The 21,729-nt window shown below is 39.5% G+C and overlaps 1 protein-coding gene across 6 annotated transcripts in view; it reads right to left on the bottom strand.

Annotated features, from left to right (window-relative positions):
* Nucleotides 1–486: 486 nt before the first annotated feature.
* Nucleotides 487–21,729, bottom strand: part of PMS1 (PMS1 homolog 1, mismatch repair system component) — a 43,308-nt gene continuing 22,065 nt past the window's right edge. For all 6 annotated transcript variants that reach the window (XM_082763410.1, XM_082763412.1, XM_082763408.1 and 3 more), the window contains 7 exons: nucleotides 20,343–20,465; nucleotides 18,564–18,707; nucleotides 16,482–17,377; nucleotides 10,944–11,393; nucleotides 10,271–10,401; nucleotides 3,296–3,456; nucleotides 487–884 (listed from right to left, as the gene is read on the bottom strand). In XM_082763410.1, coding sequence (XP_082619536.1) covers nucleotides 693–884; nucleotides 3,296–3,456; nucleotides 10,271–10,401; nucleotides 10,944–11,393; nucleotides 16,482–17,377; nucleotides 18,564–18,707; nucleotides 20,343–20,465 — 2,097 coding nt within the window. In that variant the 3' untranslated portion in view covers nucleotides 487–692. The remainder of the gene's footprint in view (nucleotides 885–3,295; nucleotides 3,457–10,270; nucleotides 10,402–10,943; nucleotides 11,394–16,481; nucleotides 17,378–18,563; nucleotides 18,708–20,342; nucleotides 20,466–21,729) is intronic.

Below are 21,729 nucleotides of genomic sequence, written 5' to 3' on the forward strand. Positions count from 1 at the left end.
CACCTGCTTTCAGTGCCAGCCTTTCCAACCTGTAGTTGTGACTCTTATCCTTTCGTCTTTTAAATCATTTGCCAGTTTTTGATGACCTAAAGCTGTAAGTGTGGTGTACTTCTAAGATTCACACCTTTGTAAACTAAGGTTAGAAATATTCTGAGTTATTTGCATAATCAGAGAAAAGCCTTTTGAAGACTAAGACTTCAATACCCATTTACACAATCTTGCTATTTTCAAACAGAAATAACACTATGAATTTGTGGCAACAATACCTGTACAGGGCAATGCCAAATTTAAATACCTACAGCTACCTCGCCTCCTTTAACAATTATCATCTCCTGTCACAGTGCAGTAAGTTTTGCCGGGCTCCAATGAAAGCAGTTTCTAACCACTTCATATCTAAAGCATTTTGATATACTGTTATTTTCTAAACATGCAGCAATAAGGACAGAATCAAACCAGTTGAGAATATTGCTTTAATAAATTCTTACCAAAAAAAAAAAAAAGTTTGTTTCTCTACAGTATTAATTTATTTCCATTTGTCAAGTAGCATTTGAATCTAAATCAAAAAACTCCAGAAAGTGAACTTACAATAATAAAAAGTCATTATACAAAAGCTTTACACAAAACATTCTGAAGTTACAGAGTAACGATCAAAATTAAGTAAGAGAGAAATGATCCCAAACAAAATGTTCCATTTACTGAATAAATTCCTTGGAGTTGTGCTTGTTAACTTCTGGAATATCTGTTAAGTGATGAAAAAAAGGAAGACCATGAACACAGCCTTTATTTTCCCTTCCAAGCTGTTGCTTCATCCTGTAAACTGTGTTTTGTACATCTTCTTTTGACAAATGTAAGGGCAGCTGCCGAGCTAAACGCACTGCTTCTCCCTGTGGAAAGGAAAACAAAACCAAAAACCCAATAGTATTAAAGTGCCGCTTTGTAACATATTAACCTGAGGCTACCAGAAAGCAGGAATTAAGCACTCACTGTTGAAAGGTCACTTTTCTCTTTTCTGCTGATATATTCTGAACATTCTGAATCCCAGAAACTCAAATGGAACTCTAAACATATCTTACTGGTCATTTCATGCACTTCTACAAGAGTCACACATAGTCAGTCTCCTGGTCCTGTCTGTACTCTTTTCTTTCTTTTAGGGTCCACTTTTGCAAGATGCTCAGTGTTTCTGAACATAAGATTTTCTGTTGGCAACAGTATCAACTGAAGACATTTATCAGTTCACAAGACACACTGTACACCACAAGATAACGAACTAGCATAAATTAAACAGCTAAACAGTTTTAAAAATAATACAGTGAAATTTTAAATCAATGCTGTATTAACTATAACCTACTTTATTCAGTTATCTCACAGTACTAGAAAGCAGAAGTGACTAGTTACTAAACACAACTACCGAAGCACCCACCCGCAAAGAATCCAACAACTTCCAAATGATTTTTTCAGACAATTTTTGCTTCTGGGTCTACCAGAAGATGGTAAAAGATGAGGAAATGCTGACTGCTCAAACATGAAACTCATGATAGAAGTTGCAATTCTGAACATGACAGCAAACAGCATTTCCAGTGTTTAGCCCACCAGAATGGCAAAAAACACCCAGTGTTTATCTTTAAAATCATTTTTTCATGATTGCAAGCCACATACTTCCTAGTAAACATGCATTTTCCAGCTACTTTTATTGCTGTATGCGCTTCCTCTTTCTAAATGCTCCTCACAGGATTGAAAATTGTTTTTAATAAAGCTTCCTTTGATAATCTCTTAATATTTATCTTTATTATTTATATATATATACACACCTTTATGCACACACCTCTCTTCAAAACACGAGCCTTCCTACAAACCAACTCCATCCCAGTCCATCTGACTAATGAGTATTTGTAAGTAGAGAAAATAAAGCTTCCACCTCCAAACCAAGTTACATTCCTGCCTCAGGGCTTAACTCACCCCTTCTTCAAGGGTGCATGAGAATGGTTCAGTGGTGCACAACAGAATCACACTTGCTTCAAAGGCAGCTGTAAATTTGCTGCCTCAAAAAGACAGGAAAAGATCTGTACAAGTAATATTTAAAAAGTCAAGTGTATATTCTTTGTAAGTGCCCAAGTCCCACTCAGTAGCCTGATTCAGGAAAGTGTGTTGGCAATTACTTAAAACAAGAAAAAACTGAGCACGTACTTTGGTATTCTTTCTTCACAGATTGCTAGGAATTGGAATTAAGGATAGCATTAGTGAAACATCTAGAATTAAGATTAAAAAAATGATCGAAAACTACTCTTGTTAGTTACTCCAGCTTTCACTAGTACCGTATGTATTAATTGTATGTGAAAATTCATGCCCATTATTGTCTCTGGACAGAAAAGTTCATCTATTTGCATATCAAATATTGACAAAAGGCATTCCAGTTCCAACTGTTGCATAGTAACTTCTGAAAACAGATTAAAGATTCTTTTACTCAAGTACCATACCTCTAGCTGCCTATGAAAAATGCTGGCTGCTGGTGGAGAACACGTGGTTTCCTCTGCCAGCACACAGCAGAACTTACTAGTGTACTGAATGCAGTGGTCTTCTAGGACTGTCAGTTGTCAGCATGTGCTTCCTTTAACTGCAGAAGTTAGTGATGTTACCTAAATACAAGCATTTGCAGAAGCATATGGATTTCACTGCTTGTGAGACGTCATTTTTTTTACTTCCATGTCTTAATTCCAGTGACAGCTTGCTTTCTGGCAAGGAAGTCTCCCTTTGTCTCTATCCTGTCTTTGACTGAATCATAGGAATTTTTCTTTGAGTGGAAATGGTGTATTTTCTGCTTTTCAGGACGTGTATCTCATTGAGTTTTACATGACAGTTAAGCTTTTGATAACACTTTTCATAAACTACTATATTAAATCATTTTATCATTTCTTCACAGATGCATTTACAAAGGAGTAAAAGCTTGAAGACTTCTGGGCTCAACTGCTTGTAGAGTTTGTAAGCAATTTTATGACGGTTCTGTATTCTAACATGGAGCTTTCTAGTCTGAAAATTGCTTAAGTAGAAAAATTTTGTGAACCTAAGTATGTATTGGATCACATTGCACTGTTTTGCAGTATGTCTGATGGAAGTATTTAGGTAAGCAATGCAGAACTCATACACCTCAAAGAAGATCTGGTGTTCTCCTTTTCAGAAGTAACTTCTGTATGGAACAGAACTACGTTACTTAAAAACTGAAGAAAGATTTGTCAAGCTGTTTAAAGACTTAATGTAAGCTTAGCTGGTCAGCACTTACTAGCAAATTGTTACATCTTACCTCCAAGTAATTTATCACTTTGAGAGGTCTACATTCATATACTTCCTTTGCATTCCTATTAACTACTGCATTCAGAATTTCTTTCAAATCAGAAAGACCATAGTATGGCAGACAATTAGCCATTCCTTCTATTTCCATATGACTTTCTGTAGGTGAAGCACCTGAAAATATGAAAACAAAACAGTAACTTATACACATATACACTTCGATTTCTATTCTGAAGCAATTCATATCAAATTAAACAGATGTAAAATCGCTTAATAAATTAATATAATGAATTCAGTACAACCAGGAAACCTTTTTGTCATCCTTCTCTGGAGTGAAGAGCATTTTTTTGTCCCAGGTTTCACAGTCGCGATGCGTGCATATTGACATCACAAACACTTCTGTGTATTTTAATTCAAATCCTAGCTGGCACAGTTTAAATGCTTAAAGCATTTTGCAAAATTCCCAGTCTTGAGCATACCTTTTTAAAACTTCTACTGCTTTTATTAAAACATACATAAAATTGAATTAGAAGCTTGTAATAAAATCCAATTTAGTTTGAAAAAAAATAAAACAGTGTTGGCACTACTTCCTATGGAATTGGTTTAGACATCTGTACAGTTCAAATGCTAACAGAAGGAAGCTCACAGATGCTAACAGATAGGTTGAAAACAGTTCTCTAAATATGAGTGTGTCACCAGGTAAATAACGTTGGACTTGTTTTATGCTTCATGGCCAGAGACACTTGGACCAGAGTGGGAATTTGATACAAGGAACTAAAAATCACATAACGTACTTCCAGCTATATATTTAGCACCACTTCAGATTTGAAGCTTTATTTCCTTTTTCACCCAGCATTGTTGCCCTCTTCTTTTTCAGGCTGTCTTTCCCCAATCTTGGCCAGCAAAACCAGACATTTTTTATGTACTGCTGTAAGCCTGTGATCAGAATCAGCTGAAAGCAAAACTTTAAACTATCTGAAAGGTTGCTACTAAAGGTGAGATAAGACCACGTACTATGCCAACATTTCCCCATAAGAAAGGCCGCAAGAGACAGCGTCAAAGATGAAGTGTCTGTTCTTAATCTCCTCCAGCCCTTTTAATTTTTATGCAAATTTTGTTTTAATGAAAGCAAGACTAGATTTGTGTCACTGTTCCAGACCGCTTGCTGCTTTCTCTCTACAAGAAGAGCATACCCTATCTGATGAACCTTCAATAGTTCTGTATGCTCTATATGTTGCCAACGACAGGATTTTATATGCTCTATAGGCTACCAAAGCTCTATATGCTAACAAAGACAGGACAAAGAACTTCATTAAGTTTCAAACGTTAAGATTTTCAGTTTAAAAGTTTGCATTCCCTCTTAAAGTCTCACGACACTGAGTTCCAGGATTTGCTAAGCATTTTTTTTTAAGCAAACCCAGTAAACTAGTCAGACATGCTTGGTTGTAAGACTGCTGATGCTCAAAACTTTTTAGTTTTACTGATAGCAATTTTTTTGTATGCCAATTTTGACAGTCAGATTTGACTTCACAATACTTTTCACTTGCTTTGAAGTCTCATCTGACTTTCAAGTAAGTGTAACATAAGAACAAACAATACAAATCGTGAAATTTCCTTCTTTAGCACTTCTGTTTGTGTATCATTCTCCTTTTCTGCTTACATTCTTGAAACTGAAAAGTAGTCCATTGCATGCTGATTAACATATTTATCTGCAAGTCTTTGCAGGAATTCAGATATTGGCAGCATCTGATGATATAAGCAGATGTCCAAACCTCAGTGTACTTGTAAATTTTTGACAAAATATACATTAAGATTTTTGAGTACTCAAACAGCAGTCTTCAAGCAGTATCCATGGTAATTTCTGTGAAATGCTCTGCAACTTCCAAGGAAAATATGTCAGTGAACAAATAAACTAGTTTTCAACTCACTAAAAATGTGGATTTCTCATTGCTACAAATTTCCCCTTTTTCTGTCCAAACAAAACATTTACAATCATCTTTGGATAATTCCTTTTTGATGGCCAGGAAAAATTGCTCTCTTCCAGCTGCCACCTAGATTAGGTGACACTCTAAGTCTACCTAGCTGACAGTCTATGATCAAAATCAAGCTGAAATAAAGGAGCAGCATGATTTTCCACTGGTCGGTTACAAGAGCTGAGGCAGCTCATGTTACCAAGGAAGATGGGTTATTTGCCTGTTACTGCTCTTTGAAGCCCTGTAAGCACATTCTTTGCATATACACAGGTTAGATGCACATATTCTACTAAGCATACAGTTCTACCCTAACAGCACGCCTTAGGGCATGACACTAGGCCCACCGTAATACAAATAAATAGATAAAATAAATAAAATAAAAAGGGTAAGACGTGGTCCCTGCTCCCAGTTCCTTTCCACCCCAAAATTCATCCTATCACGGAGGGAAGAGACAGACGTGTTGTAAAGGTCCATATTCCAAAAACATGTTAAGAAGAACTGGATGGAAAGTAATTCATCTTGCTTCTTGAAACGCTCCTCTGTATATAGGGATCACTGCAAGCTACACCCAGCAAACAAATGCCTGGAAGATCCCAGAGTACTGAGCTAAGTAAAAGCAAACAGGCTGCTCTCCCAAAGGTAGCATCACTTGAAGTCTCAGTAAGGCCAAAACATGAGGGGGCGGGAGGGCAGTGGAAGGAGGACTGGAGCTCAGCGTCACAGCTCTGCAGATCACAACAACTGGCACGTTCCACAAAGAAACCATTGATTTTGCCTAACTGACATATTTACAGCAAGAAGCTTTTTCTGAGCTATTTCACAACATGTTTTTCACTGTCAGCTATCCAGAGAAAAATCTAGTTAAAAACTCCTTAGACTGCTGAGCAATCAATATAAGGAGAGACAAAGAGACTTTATGAAAAATATTGGTCTACCAAAACAAGAAGATATGACACATCCAATGTCTAGGATACTTAAAACAGCTTTGGTTGCAGTCAGAGTCTAAAAACAATAAAAAACAAAGCTAAATGACATTCTTTTCTCACAGCAAAGGAGCATTCAAAGGACAGACTTAGCCTTAAACGAAGGCAACACACAAGTAAGGCCCGAAACTCTTGCACTTCTTTAAAAGTTGCTATCCAAGGGCTGCACTGGTGAAAAAGGATAACATTGCCAGAAGCTGAAAGAGTTTTCCTGCTAAAATGACAGGACAAGATCAGAACTCCATGTGAAAACGAGTCCTTGACAGGAGGTCCTAATTAGACCATTCAAAACCCTATGAGGCAAAGTCAGAGAAAAATATCTTGGCAATATAAGGCTGATGAAATTGAAAACTAATCATTCAGGCAAGTAAATCAAATAAAAAGTTAATAGTTTCCTGTTACTAAAAAAAAAAAAAAAAAAAATCTATGATGGAAAAACAAAACAAAACGAAACACAAAACCAGTCCAATTTAACTCCAGAAGCACTTCAACACCCCAACTTTAAAGTGGCAGGAAGTGCCCAAGCACAGTGGCAGATCTGCCAGTGTTAATAATGGCAGGGTTCTGATTTTCCCAACAGAAGACACAGAATTCCAAAATGAAAACCTCCTTGAGCGCTGGTTAGCTAGCAATATTGGCATTGCTCCACCTGAAGTCAAGCATTTCAGTCTTCCTGTCCATGGGATCAGAAGTAAATCAAATGGATCCTTTGGAAAAGAAAGCTCTGGGGAGGGCCTACATGAAATCATCTTGCTTACAGAACACAAAAAGACTTCCGATCTCTACAAGCCTCTAAGATGAGGATGTCCCAAAAACAGTCATTAAAATGCTGCACATTACAATCGTGTCTGATCACTCTGAAAGTCCCCACATGGTGAAGAGCTCTGAGATGAATGGCCTGTGCACCGACTGTCCTTCTGTATGGCCTGACCGGTCCCGCATCACCCTTTAATGTGATATGGTGGTGGTGCTGTGCCATTAACTGGCTTGCTTGGTCTCACGGTACCAGGTTGAAAGGCAAAGCAGGCGTAGAACTCACGTGTGCTGACACGAGGACTGGCACCACCTTGAGCCTTCAGATAGCAGAAAGGGCCCCACCAAGCCGGTAAGCAAGCAAGTGAACCACCAGCTGGAGGAGGATGAGCAGGTGAACAAAGTGGGGTTACTTTACAGATGTTGTCTTCTCTTATGGCTCCTGTTACAAGGTTGCCTGGAAAGCTCCAATGTTGCACCCTGCCTGCATGGAGAATTACTGTAACAGTAATAAGACAGGGATCAGCCTCTGATTTTTGTCTGCAATTTTGGGACATTCACTGCCCCAAAGGCATTCAGACTGTCCTTTGAAGGGGTATGAAGTTATCAGAGGAGTTGAATAGAGTCAATATTAAGAAACAGCAGTCAAAGGAAGATTCAAGAGAGCTGACAAATTAGGCGAGACAGCAACCCGTCCCAAATAATTAACAGTATGTACCGAAGAAAAAACTTTTCTGAGACAACTTCTAGTCCAAAACCATCTAAGCAAACATCCCCTTTGCAGGCTGTATCTGAGTTTAACAACAAACAAATCAAAGACACTGTAAAATGTTTTATGAGACGAACTTGCACTCGAAGTTGAGAAATGCTACTGAATATTCCGGTGTGAGTTGGACAAAACATGCCTGGTCTGCAGGTCACTTTATGTAAAGATTAAGAGAAGAAGGATCTAGAATAAAGAACCCCAAACTACAAAGTGAAATTTCCAAAAAAGGGCAGGCAAGGAGTGTTAATAATTAATATCTGTGTTCCTGAAAAATAGATTTAGCAAGCGTTTGTAACAGCAAGAGTTTGTGGCGTATTTCAGGGGGGAGTTTAATAAAAGAAAGAAAAGAGAGGAACTGATGAAGTATTAAGTAAAAATCCTTGGGTCGGTTGGAAAAAAGGCTGGGTGAAATTCCATTTTTTTTCCTGGTCTTTCTACCTTCCCCTGCAATGCTATGCTCTTTTAAAAGCAGGGGCTGTAACTGCCGTAATGTCATCAGCAGAAGCTTATAAACATGACTGACAAGCCTCAGATGTGAATAACGTTTCACTCAAGTAGTTAAAATATCAGACTGGGACAAAGAACAGAATTCGATTCCCATTCTTCATATGGGCTGGCCATAAAGTACTCATCAAGCCCATGGCTTATCTACCGTGGTTCCTCAACCTGTATAGCGCACAAAGCCAACGGAGTAGCCTTCATACTTCCACTAACTGCAAACAAGTTTCCTCACAAGACTTCGTTTTCTTCATTTTATACAGCTAGGGGCATTGTATTTGAAGACAGTCACTTATTACTTACTGGTTACTAGGTCGAGTCCTTTGGTGCTAAACATTATTGTTAAATACTGCTCTTACCCTAAGCAAGCCATCTTAAAAGTCGTTTCCCTCCTCCAGTATCACGAGACTGCTCAACAACTCTAATCTGCTGTTACCTAAAAACTGTCTTCAAAATTCTCCAGAGTGAATTTATGCACAACCAGTTTACATTAATCGGATTCTGCGCAAACCTGAATCCTGGGAGAAGCCCCCTGCAACCCAAGGAAAGTTTGTGAGCAAAAAGGCTGAGTTCAGATCCCTTCCTCCCGTATTTGTCTAGAGACAAATCGTAGACCTGCTCAGCTGCTGATTTACTTGACTGAGCTTTGGAAGAGCTGTCTCTTACCATAGACACTCTATTCCCCTAATCATTCAATCTAAGAGTATTTCCATGAACACTGCTTTTACAAAGTTCTTGTTATTTATCACAGGATTTAGCCAGTCAGAAAGAAGTGTCCTTGTTTTTGTTGTGCATGGTTAAGAAAAGAAAACAGCTTAGGCTCTGCTCTTCCCAAGAGCCAGCCTCTGACTGAGGGAATTACTCCACATCCCTTTTTTGTCCCTACTCTTAAAAGATCCCATATGTTGGAGTAGATCTGTCATCACTATACATATGCGGGGTTCTGTAACACATGAAGCTATAGCATTTCTAACAGCTCTTATAGTGAACCTTTTCTCCGAGCTGTCACAGCTAGGTACCACCCCCAAGGAAGTTTGCTTTTCTTGGAATTCTGCTGGAGAAATCCTGTTGCACAGAACTGACCCTGGGTGGGTTGCCTCTGGACTTCCAACAGCATCCCTGCAAATCACTCTTCAGGAAAATATTTAAACATTAAATCTCTCTTGCTAAGGTGAAAGGATGTTATATTAAACAGATCTAGTCTGTGATCAAATTAGAGGCATTGAAAAGTAGACTGAGAGTTGAGAACAAACTACCAAAAGGGCTGACAGTGATCCTCTAACCCTCTCTTCACTGGCCCCTTTGGGCCCTGTATTAAATCCTGATAGAACAATGACTATAAATAAATTCAATATTCAATAAATCCTGAAGAACAGTAAGCTGCTCCGGCTCCTTACTGGACCTCCTCAACTTCTGAAGGGCAGAGGGATAGTCCTCTAAAGCACATACTCGCAGGGGATTCTGCAAATACCTATCCTCTTGGAAGAAGCTGCAGGACTATGGAATCCTCATCGCTTTAATCACTCTGTCAGAATGGCAATCCAGCATTTGGAGAATACTTTTTTTTTTTAAAATACAAAAATGTCAGGAGAATGTGGATTTCAAGCACTCTTTGAAATGCTGAGATGTGTAAATAGGAAGTGCTCATTACATTGTTATCTACAGACCTTTCCTTTTTTATTCATGTTTTCAGTTAGTAGTTTTTATTACTCAATGTTCCACGTAGACAATTACTGTCCTAACAAAGCAATAAAGAATCAAAGAATCATCTAGGTTGGAAGAGACCTCCAAGATCACCAAGTCCAACCTCTGACCTAACACTAACCAGTCCTCCACTAAACCATATCCCTGAGCTCTACATCTAAACGCCTTTTACATTCTCAATCTTAGGGAAGGCAGGACCTCAGTGCTTTAAATGATAAGGTGATGTTGAATAACAAGATCTACATCATTTAATTCAGTAAATCAGAAGAAGCAAGCCCCAGTAAGACTAAAAGATTTTAAAACCACCATACCTTCAATCATTTTTATCTGGAATCCATTTGCTACAAGCCTTGGATCTGTCAAATAAGCTGATCCCTTTAATCTCTGGTAATCCTTCTGCATTTTGTGAAGAGCAGACATATAGTGAGATCCACCAAGAATACTGGAAAGAAAAAACAGCCAAAAGGTTAAAAAATATAATGAATTTGAAAATTAAAACTGTGAGAAAAATGCACTAAAAATCTTAAGGCATCGAGAGTGATCAAAAATTTTTAAAAGTATTTGGAAAAAAGCAGTTTGCTCAAAGAAGAAATATAAAGCATCAACTATTCATGTATCTTAAAGAATGACCAAGTTTAGACATATAATAATAATAATTACATCAGCCGTTCCCTAATCCGTGGGGAAAGTTAGCTAGAGTGAAGTTGTGAAAATGTGCAGCATTTAGTTTCCCTCTGGGGGAAGAAACTTGTCTTCACTGCACTACCAGCCAAACAGGTCAAAACTCATACTTATTTCAACTGGAGTATGACCAGGCCTGCTCATTATTTGTTCATTTGTTTATCTCTAAGAGCATATTTTTATGCTTTGTATGCTTTCAGATTAAAATAGTCACAGAATCAGCAAACAGGGCCATACAAACCTACTCTAACTAACCATCAATTATTTAAATAATACACAGGTTTTTGCTCATTTGTACGCTACCTGTCTGTTAACACGATTGGCTTGTCCAGTTTCTCTACTGGAAGCTGGTGATTCTTCAGCAACCTTTTGTGCAGCAGGGCTTCTTCCAACCTATATGGATTCAGCAACATCAGCTTTTTTTCCGTAGCGAATATCCAGATATCAGGAAAGCTCTGACGACGGATCAGGTAAAGCTCGTGTTCAGCTGAATTACTTTTCTCACGCCTCTGATGTCTACAGGAGCTCAGGGAAAAAGGTACTGTCACAGTTTTCAGAGGCTGCTCAACTTTCTGCTTCTTTTCAGTTTGAGCATGGAACATTTTGTCAAGCTTCTGCTGGTTGGACAGGGAACTCTTCAGCCTGGGTTTCTGTCTCTCTGTGTCCTTCGTGGGTCTGTGCACTGCTTGCTGCATAGCCTTACTGGCCTCTCTGTTGTATCGTTCCAGGTCTTTAGCAGCTTTTATTTCATAGCTTAAAAGAGAAAACGAACCAGTTGAACCAAGCAAGACCCCAGACTTCAACACTAGCAAAAGGCAAGGAACCCATCCCTAGACAGGCGAGAATCCCCATGGTTCATTAATTAGCCACATCAATAAGCTTCCACTACGAATGGGGTGGGAGGGAGGTTGGGATTGGTAGGTGACCCTGCCCAGTGAACAGGACGAGGTGGAAAATTTCCTTCATCATGACAGCCAGCAAAACCTCAGCGACTGAACAGGGAGGAGTGAGCTGCATCTTACACCATCACACCAAGAGCCACAGCAGATTGCATTAGACCTCAGTCCCAAAGGCCTAACTCAAATCTGCAATCAGATGCACAGCTTTTGGAGGAGCTTTGTCAGAGGCGCATCCAGCCCTACTCACAAAAGTCATTTCAGCTTCTAGAGCTACGTGAATTTCCAGGGGAGTCCAAGCGCTTGCCTAGGGGGATGGAGGTTAAATCATTTCAGAAGCCTTGAGCTTCAGTTGAGGTAAAGAATTACACTGACTTCACATGGCCTACAATTAGCCACAGAAATAAAAACCCGTGAATGCAGAATAAATAAGGTTATCACAGAACTCTAATAAATTTACAGATTTTTTTTTTTTTTTTTTTTTTTTTTTTACAAAAATACTCAATAATGAACTAAATGCTGTCTGAACAGCGAAACCATTGCTACGTACTAAACCTCTACAACCTGAATGGATTCTTAATGAGTTTGCAAGCGTCAGGAAGATAGCTCAGGCTTTAGAGATGCCAGGTTTATGCTTCCCTCCTCCACAAGAGCCTGATTTTTCGAAGGCCAAAGGAGCAATGTGCTAACTCCCTCTTTTGCCCTGATTTGATGTTCTGAATTCTGGCAGGTTATTCAGAGCAGCCCGATCTTCACTAAAAGGTAGTACTCTCATGTGTAAGTGTTGGAAATAAGTATTTTAGCTGGTCATATTTATTTATTGCTACTTGCTGGAACAGTTTAATTCAATTATGTGTATGCACACTGGAAAATTAAGGTCAACAAAAGGGTCACCATTTGCAATTAATTATGATGTGCTAGCACTCACATATGGTACCAATATTTAGTTAACTAAAAAAGTCAGCTTAAATAGTTTCTTGCAATAAATCATGTCCTAGAAAATATGGAGTAAATGTTAAGATAAAAAACATCTGCTCCTCTTAAAATGAATGGATGAAATCACTTGAACAGAAATTTTTTCTCCAGAATACATTTATAGCTTTGACCAGATCAATAAATACTTTGTTTTGAATAGACACAGTCATAACGCAGGAGAATATTCAACTACGAGAGCACCGAGCTTTCAATGATACAGATAACCCAAAACAAAAACACTTTTTCCAAGGAAATCTTCCTTAGTTGTCATTTTAGGCCACCATCAGAAAATTTCTAGCCTTGCAAGCTCTGACTGTGAGGGTTTTGCAAGTGACTCTCGGTGATTTGTTCAGAACCAAAGGAAACAGCCAGTTTACAAACTGCTAGGGAACACCTTTGCTTTTTCCAAGGGCCTTCCCCAGAAGCAAGCATAATCAACAGGAGCAGTTTCTTCCCTGCTTTGTGAATTAGGACTGTAAAGTCAGGGTCCTTGCCTCCATTTCCAAAACCTACAGCCAAGGAAATCTGCAAAACCCTGGGTGTAAGGAGGGAAGTGGAAGACTAGAATAAAGCCTCGTCTCAAAGGAAACTTTGGCGCAACTTAGAAAAATGCATCCCACAATTTATTACTTTCTCCTTGCAGCTTAAACCTAAATGAAATATTCAGCATCTAACAGAAAAAAAAAAAAAGAAAAAAGAACATAATGTCCCTCAGACTGTTACACTGAGTAGACAAATAAAACTACTGACCTCAGGTGAGCTATTTGGAGTGAGCTCTGACCAGAACTGGTGACTTGCACCGATGTGTACAAGTCCAGAGCAGAGGTATCTGAATGTAATACCCCTCAGCATCACATAACGAAACCCAGAGCACTCAAACTCTCACCAGAAGTAAATGTCATCTTCTATTTCTGTGTCTCCTGCCTTTGTGAAGCCAAACAAAGCTTTGAATTGCTCCTATCAGCTGGTCACCGCGTGCTTCTGACGTGCAGCTTTCAGGGGAGCAGCCCAGCTTCCTCCGGGTGGACAACATGAACCTGCTACTACTGCTAAACAAATGCTGGGGACAAACAACAGGATGTAAGGACTGATACCAATTATTGATACAGTTATTTAGTATTAATATCTGGCAGCATCCGAGTGGAGCTGGCTAGGAATACAAGGCATGGCCACTGACCACCTGGTGACCCCTACCCACATATTGACCACAAGGTTAAAATAAAGGCTTCACGAATATTTTTCTGAAATTGCTAAGCAAGTATAGTTACCCCAAAGGGATCTATACCAAAAGATTTGCAAATGAGATGCACACAAAAGCCATGAAATGCTTAAAAATAAAATTAGGCAGGCAAAAGCTACCAGCCAGGAGCTAGTTCCTGGTCACCAACAGCCGATGGGCACGCTCCAATCTGTCAACAGGCAGCAAGGGCCACACTACCTGGAGTGATATTTCTCCCAAATATACTCACACAGAATTCCCGTACGGCACTGACAAGGTGAGTTGTTAGCCCCACGATAATGCGTGTGTAGCTCTGAACCTTTCCTGCACCTTCAGGCCAATTTCTGCTGCCTGTCGTGGCAGTTGGATGGACTTCTCCCCCCGTTACCTGAGCCTGATACGCAAGAAACATTAAGGCCAGAAACGCACACAAGCTGTATTAAGTAAGAGCAGAGGGAGTCTACGAAATTAAATCCTGGCTGTGCAAAGCAGGGGGATACGCGATGCTGCCAACATGGACATGCATGGAAGCTTTCCTCTTCTATTATAACCTAAAGACCATAACATTTTACATTCCGGTTGAGTAATAAATGCTGGCTTGTTTTGAAAAGGCTATCCTATGTCATTCTGAGACATCTGTTAGTTGCGCTGCTCCCAAAAGGCATTTAAATTCATTTAGACCTGCTGGAGAAGCCACAGAGATAAACAGGGACGCTGAAGCCAAGCACACCCATTGCAACCCAAACACGCGACTTCATCGCAGGAGGACGGAGGGCTGGAGCCTAGCAAAGAGGGGGCTTGCAGGAAGGGTGGCAGCGAGTTGGAGGGAGAGCGTGCTCAGCGGAAGCCCTGTCGCATAGACATTTGTTGTTACCTCTAGGTGGCCCAATTTATCCAGAGTATCTGGTAGGCAAGGCTTAAGCTCTCTGCCAGACCTGCAACAGTTCTTCTGGATTGTTGCCTTGAAGGAAAAGATACCTGCAGATGTCTTCGTATTTGGTATTTTCAGAGGCAACTTTGCAATATGAAAAGTGGAAGAGAGCTACGCCAAAGCTGAGCTGCATTGATACAGCTAGTGGGAAATTTTTCATCGACTTTAACATGCATTGGACTATGCTGCGTTCAGTCCTGCATGTAAGATACAAATTCATTACCGGAGAGGTCTCCTTCCTGAACTAACACAACGTTAATCTGTAGGCACACTCTTAAACATAACAGTTGTACCAGGAAAGCAACCGTGAAATCTCAAAAGCTAAAGCAGAGCAAATTAAAATTTTCTGAAACAGCTGGCAGAACCTTTTGTTTCACTTCATTAAAAGCACAAACATAATTGGAGTGGATTTCTACTATTACATTGAGCTTTCTGCTGAAGCAGAGATGGACAACACACTATTTCTCACAGGCATGGCTTTGTGATCAGAGCACGTTGTTTGTTTGGTGACCTTTACGTTAGGTAAATCAGAAGCTAGATATTAGGGTTTTGCTTCACTCTGCTACGGCTGCTGTTCAGAACAATGCAGAGGATTTCAAATAGAAGAGTCACGTAGTACAGGGTTCAAGGAAAAAACAGATAGGTTAATAGTAATTCAGCAGGTACAGCTCCTCTTTCTTACCATTCTCCTCCTCAAATCTCTCATTAGCGTTTAAAATTATAATGTTTGGCTACCGTAACTTCTTCAGTGGTCTTAATTCCCTCTCTTTACTTCCATAACATTAAGAAAATACATTTTCAAAACACTGCCAGTGACTTTGTTCTTCAAAAACAAATTCCATTTCCCACACTTTCTGCCTCAATCACAATGAGCACTCAAATCACTGCTTGTGAAACTGTTGCAGAGCTATCCTCCTCCTTTGTATGATGCCCCAAAGTGTTTTACATTTCACAAAATTACCAAAAAATAACAAAAACCAAAAACACCAAAGAAAGAAAACACCCACCTTCCATGTTTTGAACTGTCTTAGGATGCCTCAAGATCTGTTATTCTAATTAAGCTTTTACTATAATATAAATTTCACATAAAGGACAACATACACATATTAACTATTCCACTACCACCTCTCCCTTAAAAAAAAACAAAAAACAAAAAAACAAGCATTCAAATTGTACTATACTCTGAACCAGCCCTGCAATATCTGTTTGGGGGGATAAAGAAATTCCTTGTATCATTTGATTGGGTTTTATAAATACAATAATGGGGTAGCCTGGGTTGGGATACGTACTAAATTTAGGGGAAAGGAGTTTACCAAATGTTCAAGTACTAAAGACCCTGAAAAAGAATTCTCACTTTAGAGCAATAAAAAAGAACTGCTGGTTGGAAAAAGTTCTGGAGGAACTATACAGTGCCTCAGCCACCACGGGGCTGGTTTTCATTGATGCTACATCTGAAGTGACAATATACAGCAAGCCCTTAAAAAACTGAGGTTTGTACAATTGAAAAAGTACATTTCTTGGCTGTTAGCTCTACATAACAACTCATCAAAACCGTCCCTAGTTAACTGCCGCATGGCAAGTACAGTGGCAAAATGAGTAACTCAGCTCAGCAGCGCACATCTGTGCACAGCAAAAGATGACAACTTACTAGATCAATGCTGTTCTTGAAAAGCCAAAAATAATTTTCTGTTCTGTTTTTCATCAGTAACTGGGAAGTTATATACATATATGTATATATATTTTTTATTCACAGCAAATGACTCATTTGCTCATTGGTAATTACCAGAGATTTAGAAGCAAGATACAGCCTAGAAACTTACTTCTTCTTTTCCTCTTCATTCAAATTCTTCCACTGTTCTTCAATTTTCAACAGGATGTCCTTCATGCTAGTCTTTGGGTGCTCAGAAAACAATTTTGAACGATATTCTTGGGTGAAGAGGGCAAATGCAGTCTTTGGTTTCCTTATTATTCGACTACTAATTAAGTCATAAGCAGTTACTTGTCCTGTTTTATCATTTATTACATTTGTTTTCCTTATACTTTGATTTGGCATTTGTGGATCACAGCTGTGTTCACCAGCATGTTCGCTTTGCTTATTAGCTGCTCCTCCAACTTCAGGAATTAAAATCTTAACAGGTTCCAGGTTGTCTCCTAGAGAGTCTTTAAATCCGTTCCCCATACTCCAATTATCAGCAGAGATTTCAGGTAAGTCTTTAGGTACCGAGACTTCCTCATTCTTTTCTATCTCACAAGTACTATCAGAACTCAAAAGATGCTCATCAGCTTTTTTGCATTCAGGTTCCATTGGAGCCCTGCGAGTTGGACTAGCAGTTGTGTTCTGTCCATTCTGTTCCTCCTCACACAATAAATTTAAGGAACCGTCTTGAAAGGCATCACTCTTAGAAACCTCTTTTTCCTCTAGGCGACTACGTATATTATCACCACAAAATGCCTGATGATTTAAACAGATCTCTGTGTTTTTTCCTGCTTGACGATTTTGCACATCACTGCTGACTGAAAGGAATGAAGTATGAGCATGTAGATCATTGTTTCCAGATGGTTCCATTTCATTAACAACCACATCTGTTTGTCCTGTTTTATGAACAAACATGTCTTCTGAGGTAACATCTGTTTTATTAGCTTCACCAGAGACCGTAGCAGGTAGTGGCCCATAGAGTGATTTCAACACATTTTCAACAGCAAATAAGACAGACTCCTGGAGGGGAAAGAAAAAAAGGAAAAAAAATTTACAGGAAAAGCACACACAACCATAAAAAAAAAAGAATACATAATAACTGACAGATATTGAGAATAAAGAACAAAGTGATCTTGCTCATAATATTTTTCAAATAAATCTGGGCGGATTATTACATTTCAATTTTTCACACATGTCCCAAAAGACTCTGGAGTAGACACCTTTCACCTCAAATATTTCTTGAGAGGTGCTCCGCTTCACTCCTGTACTCCGGTATTACAAGGGCGATTAACTGCTTTCTTTATAACTCAGCGTACCAGTTGCTTCAAACTGTATCAAGTGAAGCTATTTCCACCTAACACAGTGTTAGAAGCTTATAGTAAGGACAGAAATACCAACACCAGCCCAGTTTAGCAAGCACGTTTGCAAAGAGCTTCCAGGACAGTTCTGCAACAAAAATTGGAAATAAAACAAACAAACCCTTTGTAATGCTAAAGAAAGTTTTAAGCTAGAACAAATGTGAGAAAGTTATGTTAATTTTAATACAAGTGGCACTTATCAGGCAATACATTTGCACAGACAAGCACAAAAACTTTCACTGAAGACAAGGACAGTCTCAGTGGTGTGAGTACCTACCATCACTCTGAATAACAGCCTTACCACTGCAGCTTTCTTCATTTTTGTGGCACTCACATATCAAGTGCCAAAAAGTGAAACTGAATTTATGGAACATCTATCACTACATAACATCTAAAACACGGGCATATACTGTTCAAATTTCCAGTCCTGTTAGCACGAACTGGATGTCCTGAAACTTAAGTGATGTCAACAATTATTTACACATGCAATGGCAATTATTACATTTGGTAGAAATCATCTCCTCCTCCCCTAATGCGCGCAGTGTTTGAAAAGTTTATTACTTAGTGTAATTATGAAACTAAACATGAGATTTATTCAAGCACACATCGTAATTCCATTTAGCTTCAGTCACTGCTACACAGACATCTGGAAGCAAAGCGATACCCACATGTATGTGACAGCACATAAGCGATCTTTGAAATCAACTGGGAAATTAGTTTCAAATAATCCTCCCAAAGACTTCAGTGGCACTGTTGACCTTCAAACATTTCAGCAGTTCCAGAAGCCCTTATTATACGTACGTAAGTAAAAAGTTGTCAACTCAAAACCAGAATTAGACATCAATTACCTTATACTGCAGTAAAACTTGACTTTTATCGGGCGTTAAATTCACATCCACAGCAGATGCAGGTACAGTAATATTCAAGAAGAAAACAGGGTATAAGCGGGTACTGTCCTTGTGTGATGCCGCACTGTAGTACTGCCGAATTAACTACAGATTCATTTAGCAAAGAGATGTCAGTACAGGCAATAGAAGAGACACAAAGGCACAGATGTTACAAAATCATAACTGTATTTTCCCCCCAAATTAATGCAATGCTAAAAAGATCTGTGTGGATATATATATACACGTCAAAATAATCACCCAAAGGGGAGTTACTGGTGGTTTCCATGTTTTCACAATTAAAAAAAAAAAAAAAAGGTAAGAAAAAAAAAAAGGAAAAAAAGAACAAATTCCAAGAAATTAATGGCAGCTACTTTGACCTTCTGAATGAATACATTGATCATCTTTGGAAGAAAAGACATGATACGCTTGTACTTTGGTTATTAATTAACTCAGTCATAAACTTACTATTTCTCTGCAACTCTGCTTGCCCTTACTGTTTTCTCTATAATCTCCCTGAAAATTCACGTCAAAAAACTACAAAGTTATTTAGTTGTTTCATAATGCAGGTCTTGCAAACTAGAACGATCAAATAAAGGTCTTTGTATTTTCCTCTTGTGTTGTGGATCCTTTCCAGTATATACTGGAGAAAATATGTTAACAGACTAACAGTATAAAAGAGCTTCTGAAACTTGATTTTTAAATAAAAGTTAACTATAAAATATTATTTTAATAATAAAATAAATTAAAATAACATTAAAAAAATATATTTTAACCTTACTATTCCCACAGTCTGTTCTCAGCTGGCACTGAACTGAAGTAATAAGAGGACACAACTAAGAAGTGGACAAAAATAAAAAGCATCACTATCACCACTATGTGAACAGCCCTAAATGAAGGGCCATGTATTTCTACTTTGTATTACAGTAATCTGAACCCCACCTAGCCTCTGCTCTGGTTAAAAAGACGTCTCTTACATGGGATCCAAACCGAGCTTTCAACTCCAGCAAGAGCCAGGTAGATCAATTACTGTGTGGCCACGGAGCACAGGATTAGCCTTGTTTGTCACTTAAGATATGAACGCAAGTTCAGGGTTTACATCCACAAAACTGCCAGCTGAAACCTACTCGATTGTCTCCACTTTAAAATCTACACGTACACTTCAGCATGAATGGAATTTTATTTTCTGTGGAGGGCAAGGATTAGAACAGCAACGCTGCTCCGGGTGAGGTGCTGCAAGGTTCAGTAGTGTGAGAAACCCAAGAGTATCAAATTCTGCCTACACAATGCCTAGCGGTAGCCAATGCCTCTGCACTATCACTTTCATTTTTATTCAATGCATACACAGATTTAAAGGGAAAGCAAGCAGATTTGCTGGATAAGTGAACAAAATTAAAATTTTATTTTCAGGAAAATTCTCTTACAGGAAACCATGTAGAGCTCCCTCATGGAAAACTGCCCAGGTGTGATTCTGCTGCATTAATATAAATTATTCTGTGCTCTTATTTTTTTCAAGCAGCCATAAGGATAGCCTCCAGCTCTGTGGCTGCAAGTCACTGCAGAGAACGTAACAGAGCTGAGATACCAGGAGCATCAGACTTGTGGATGAGGTTTCTATTGTAAATGCTTCACATGTAATACTCCACTTATCTCACGTGGGCAGATATTGCAGATAGCAGAGCCCTTTCTGTCCTCAAAGAAATCATGTTTTTATTCCTTGAATAAGAAGCTAGAGGGTGTTACCTTCAGTATTTCCCTCTGAAGAACCGGACGATTGTTTATAAAAATGAAACTCCTTTCTGAACCTGACAGACATGTCAGAGAGGTGTCTGACTCAGCTTTTGGGAGAAATCCAGAAAGATTTATCTGCAAGAAAAACAAATACAGTACAGAAGTCTTTAAAAGAGAATCCCCAAAAGCTTTTTATTTAGGGGTGCAACATTACAGTGCAATTCACAGGAGTCCCAGTCGTTCAAACACATGCACCACTTCTTTAGAGTTACATGTATGATTCAAAAGCACTTTAAAAAAGAGGTTGGGATGGATGGTTCTATATCTATTACCCTTGATTCAACTGATTGAGAAATTTCCCATCTGGACTGTCAGTTGCACTGGGCTGCTGCAGTGAGCGTGTGCTTTGGGCCTGCTGACTGCAGGGCTGCCAACCTCATGCCTGCAAGAAGCTCAAGGCGTGCAGTGCTGCCCATGCTGGCGAAGGCAGCAGTGAGCTACCTCTAACTGGGAGCACCAAAACACAAAATCCCTCCCTTTCTTTACCCACAGCACCTTAAATAGCTCATCAGCAGGCATTTATGGAGGGCACCTAAATTTACCTACAGCACCTGTATCCAAATCATCTGACTTTGCAGAGTGCTGAGCACCCACGATTCCCAGCCTTCAGCAGAACCTGTGAGCACCCAGCCCTGCCAAGGAGCCCAGGAACAAATCACGCGATTCCAGTACCTAACATTAACTCCAAGGTTTAAAACTTCTCTGCTAAGCTTTTCTAGCTGTTGGGTGTTTTTTTTTTTCCCTGTCAAAATGAGAGCGATGACTTGTGCTGCCTGCCCCACTGCCTCCCCCTCTCCCCCCCACCGAGCAACTTGGAAACCCTTGGATCGATTTCAATTCAATCTGATGAAGAAGCAGAAATCCCAACGATATTACGTTTCCACAATTTCTGTGATAACTGGCAGCTGTTTGGAGAGGGCAGCCTCGGGATAACGGCCTTACTGCGGAAAAGGCAGTTGTGACTTCTCACAAGCTGGGATCCAGCAGCACGTAAGCGCTGGCTCGCCGACCTGCCCATGTGCTGCCCCACTGCAGGTTGCCCAGACAAATAGGAACGGGAACAGTGGGGGCCGGTGCACAGCAGAGGCTGAGGTTCTGGACATACGGGAAAGGTTGGAGAATATTCTGGTAGCAGGGTGGATCACAGAAGACAGAAATCAGACCTCGTTAGTTTTTCTTTTGGCAGAACCACTTGTATTTACTAAAAGCCGAGTGATCATGCATTTGAAACGGAATTTAAAATCCCTGGGACTTGGCCTATCCTTCCCATTCACCGACGTCACACCAGCGATCTGCTCATGTGCTCCCTTATTCCCTCTTGACCTTGTAACAAGCAATC

The sequence above is a fragment of the Aythya marila genome (assembly GCF_965140915.1).
Source record: "Aythya marila genome assembly, chromosome: 6".
Lineage (NCBI taxonomy): Eukaryota > Metazoa > Chordata > Aves > Anseriformes > Anatidae > Aythya > Aythya marila.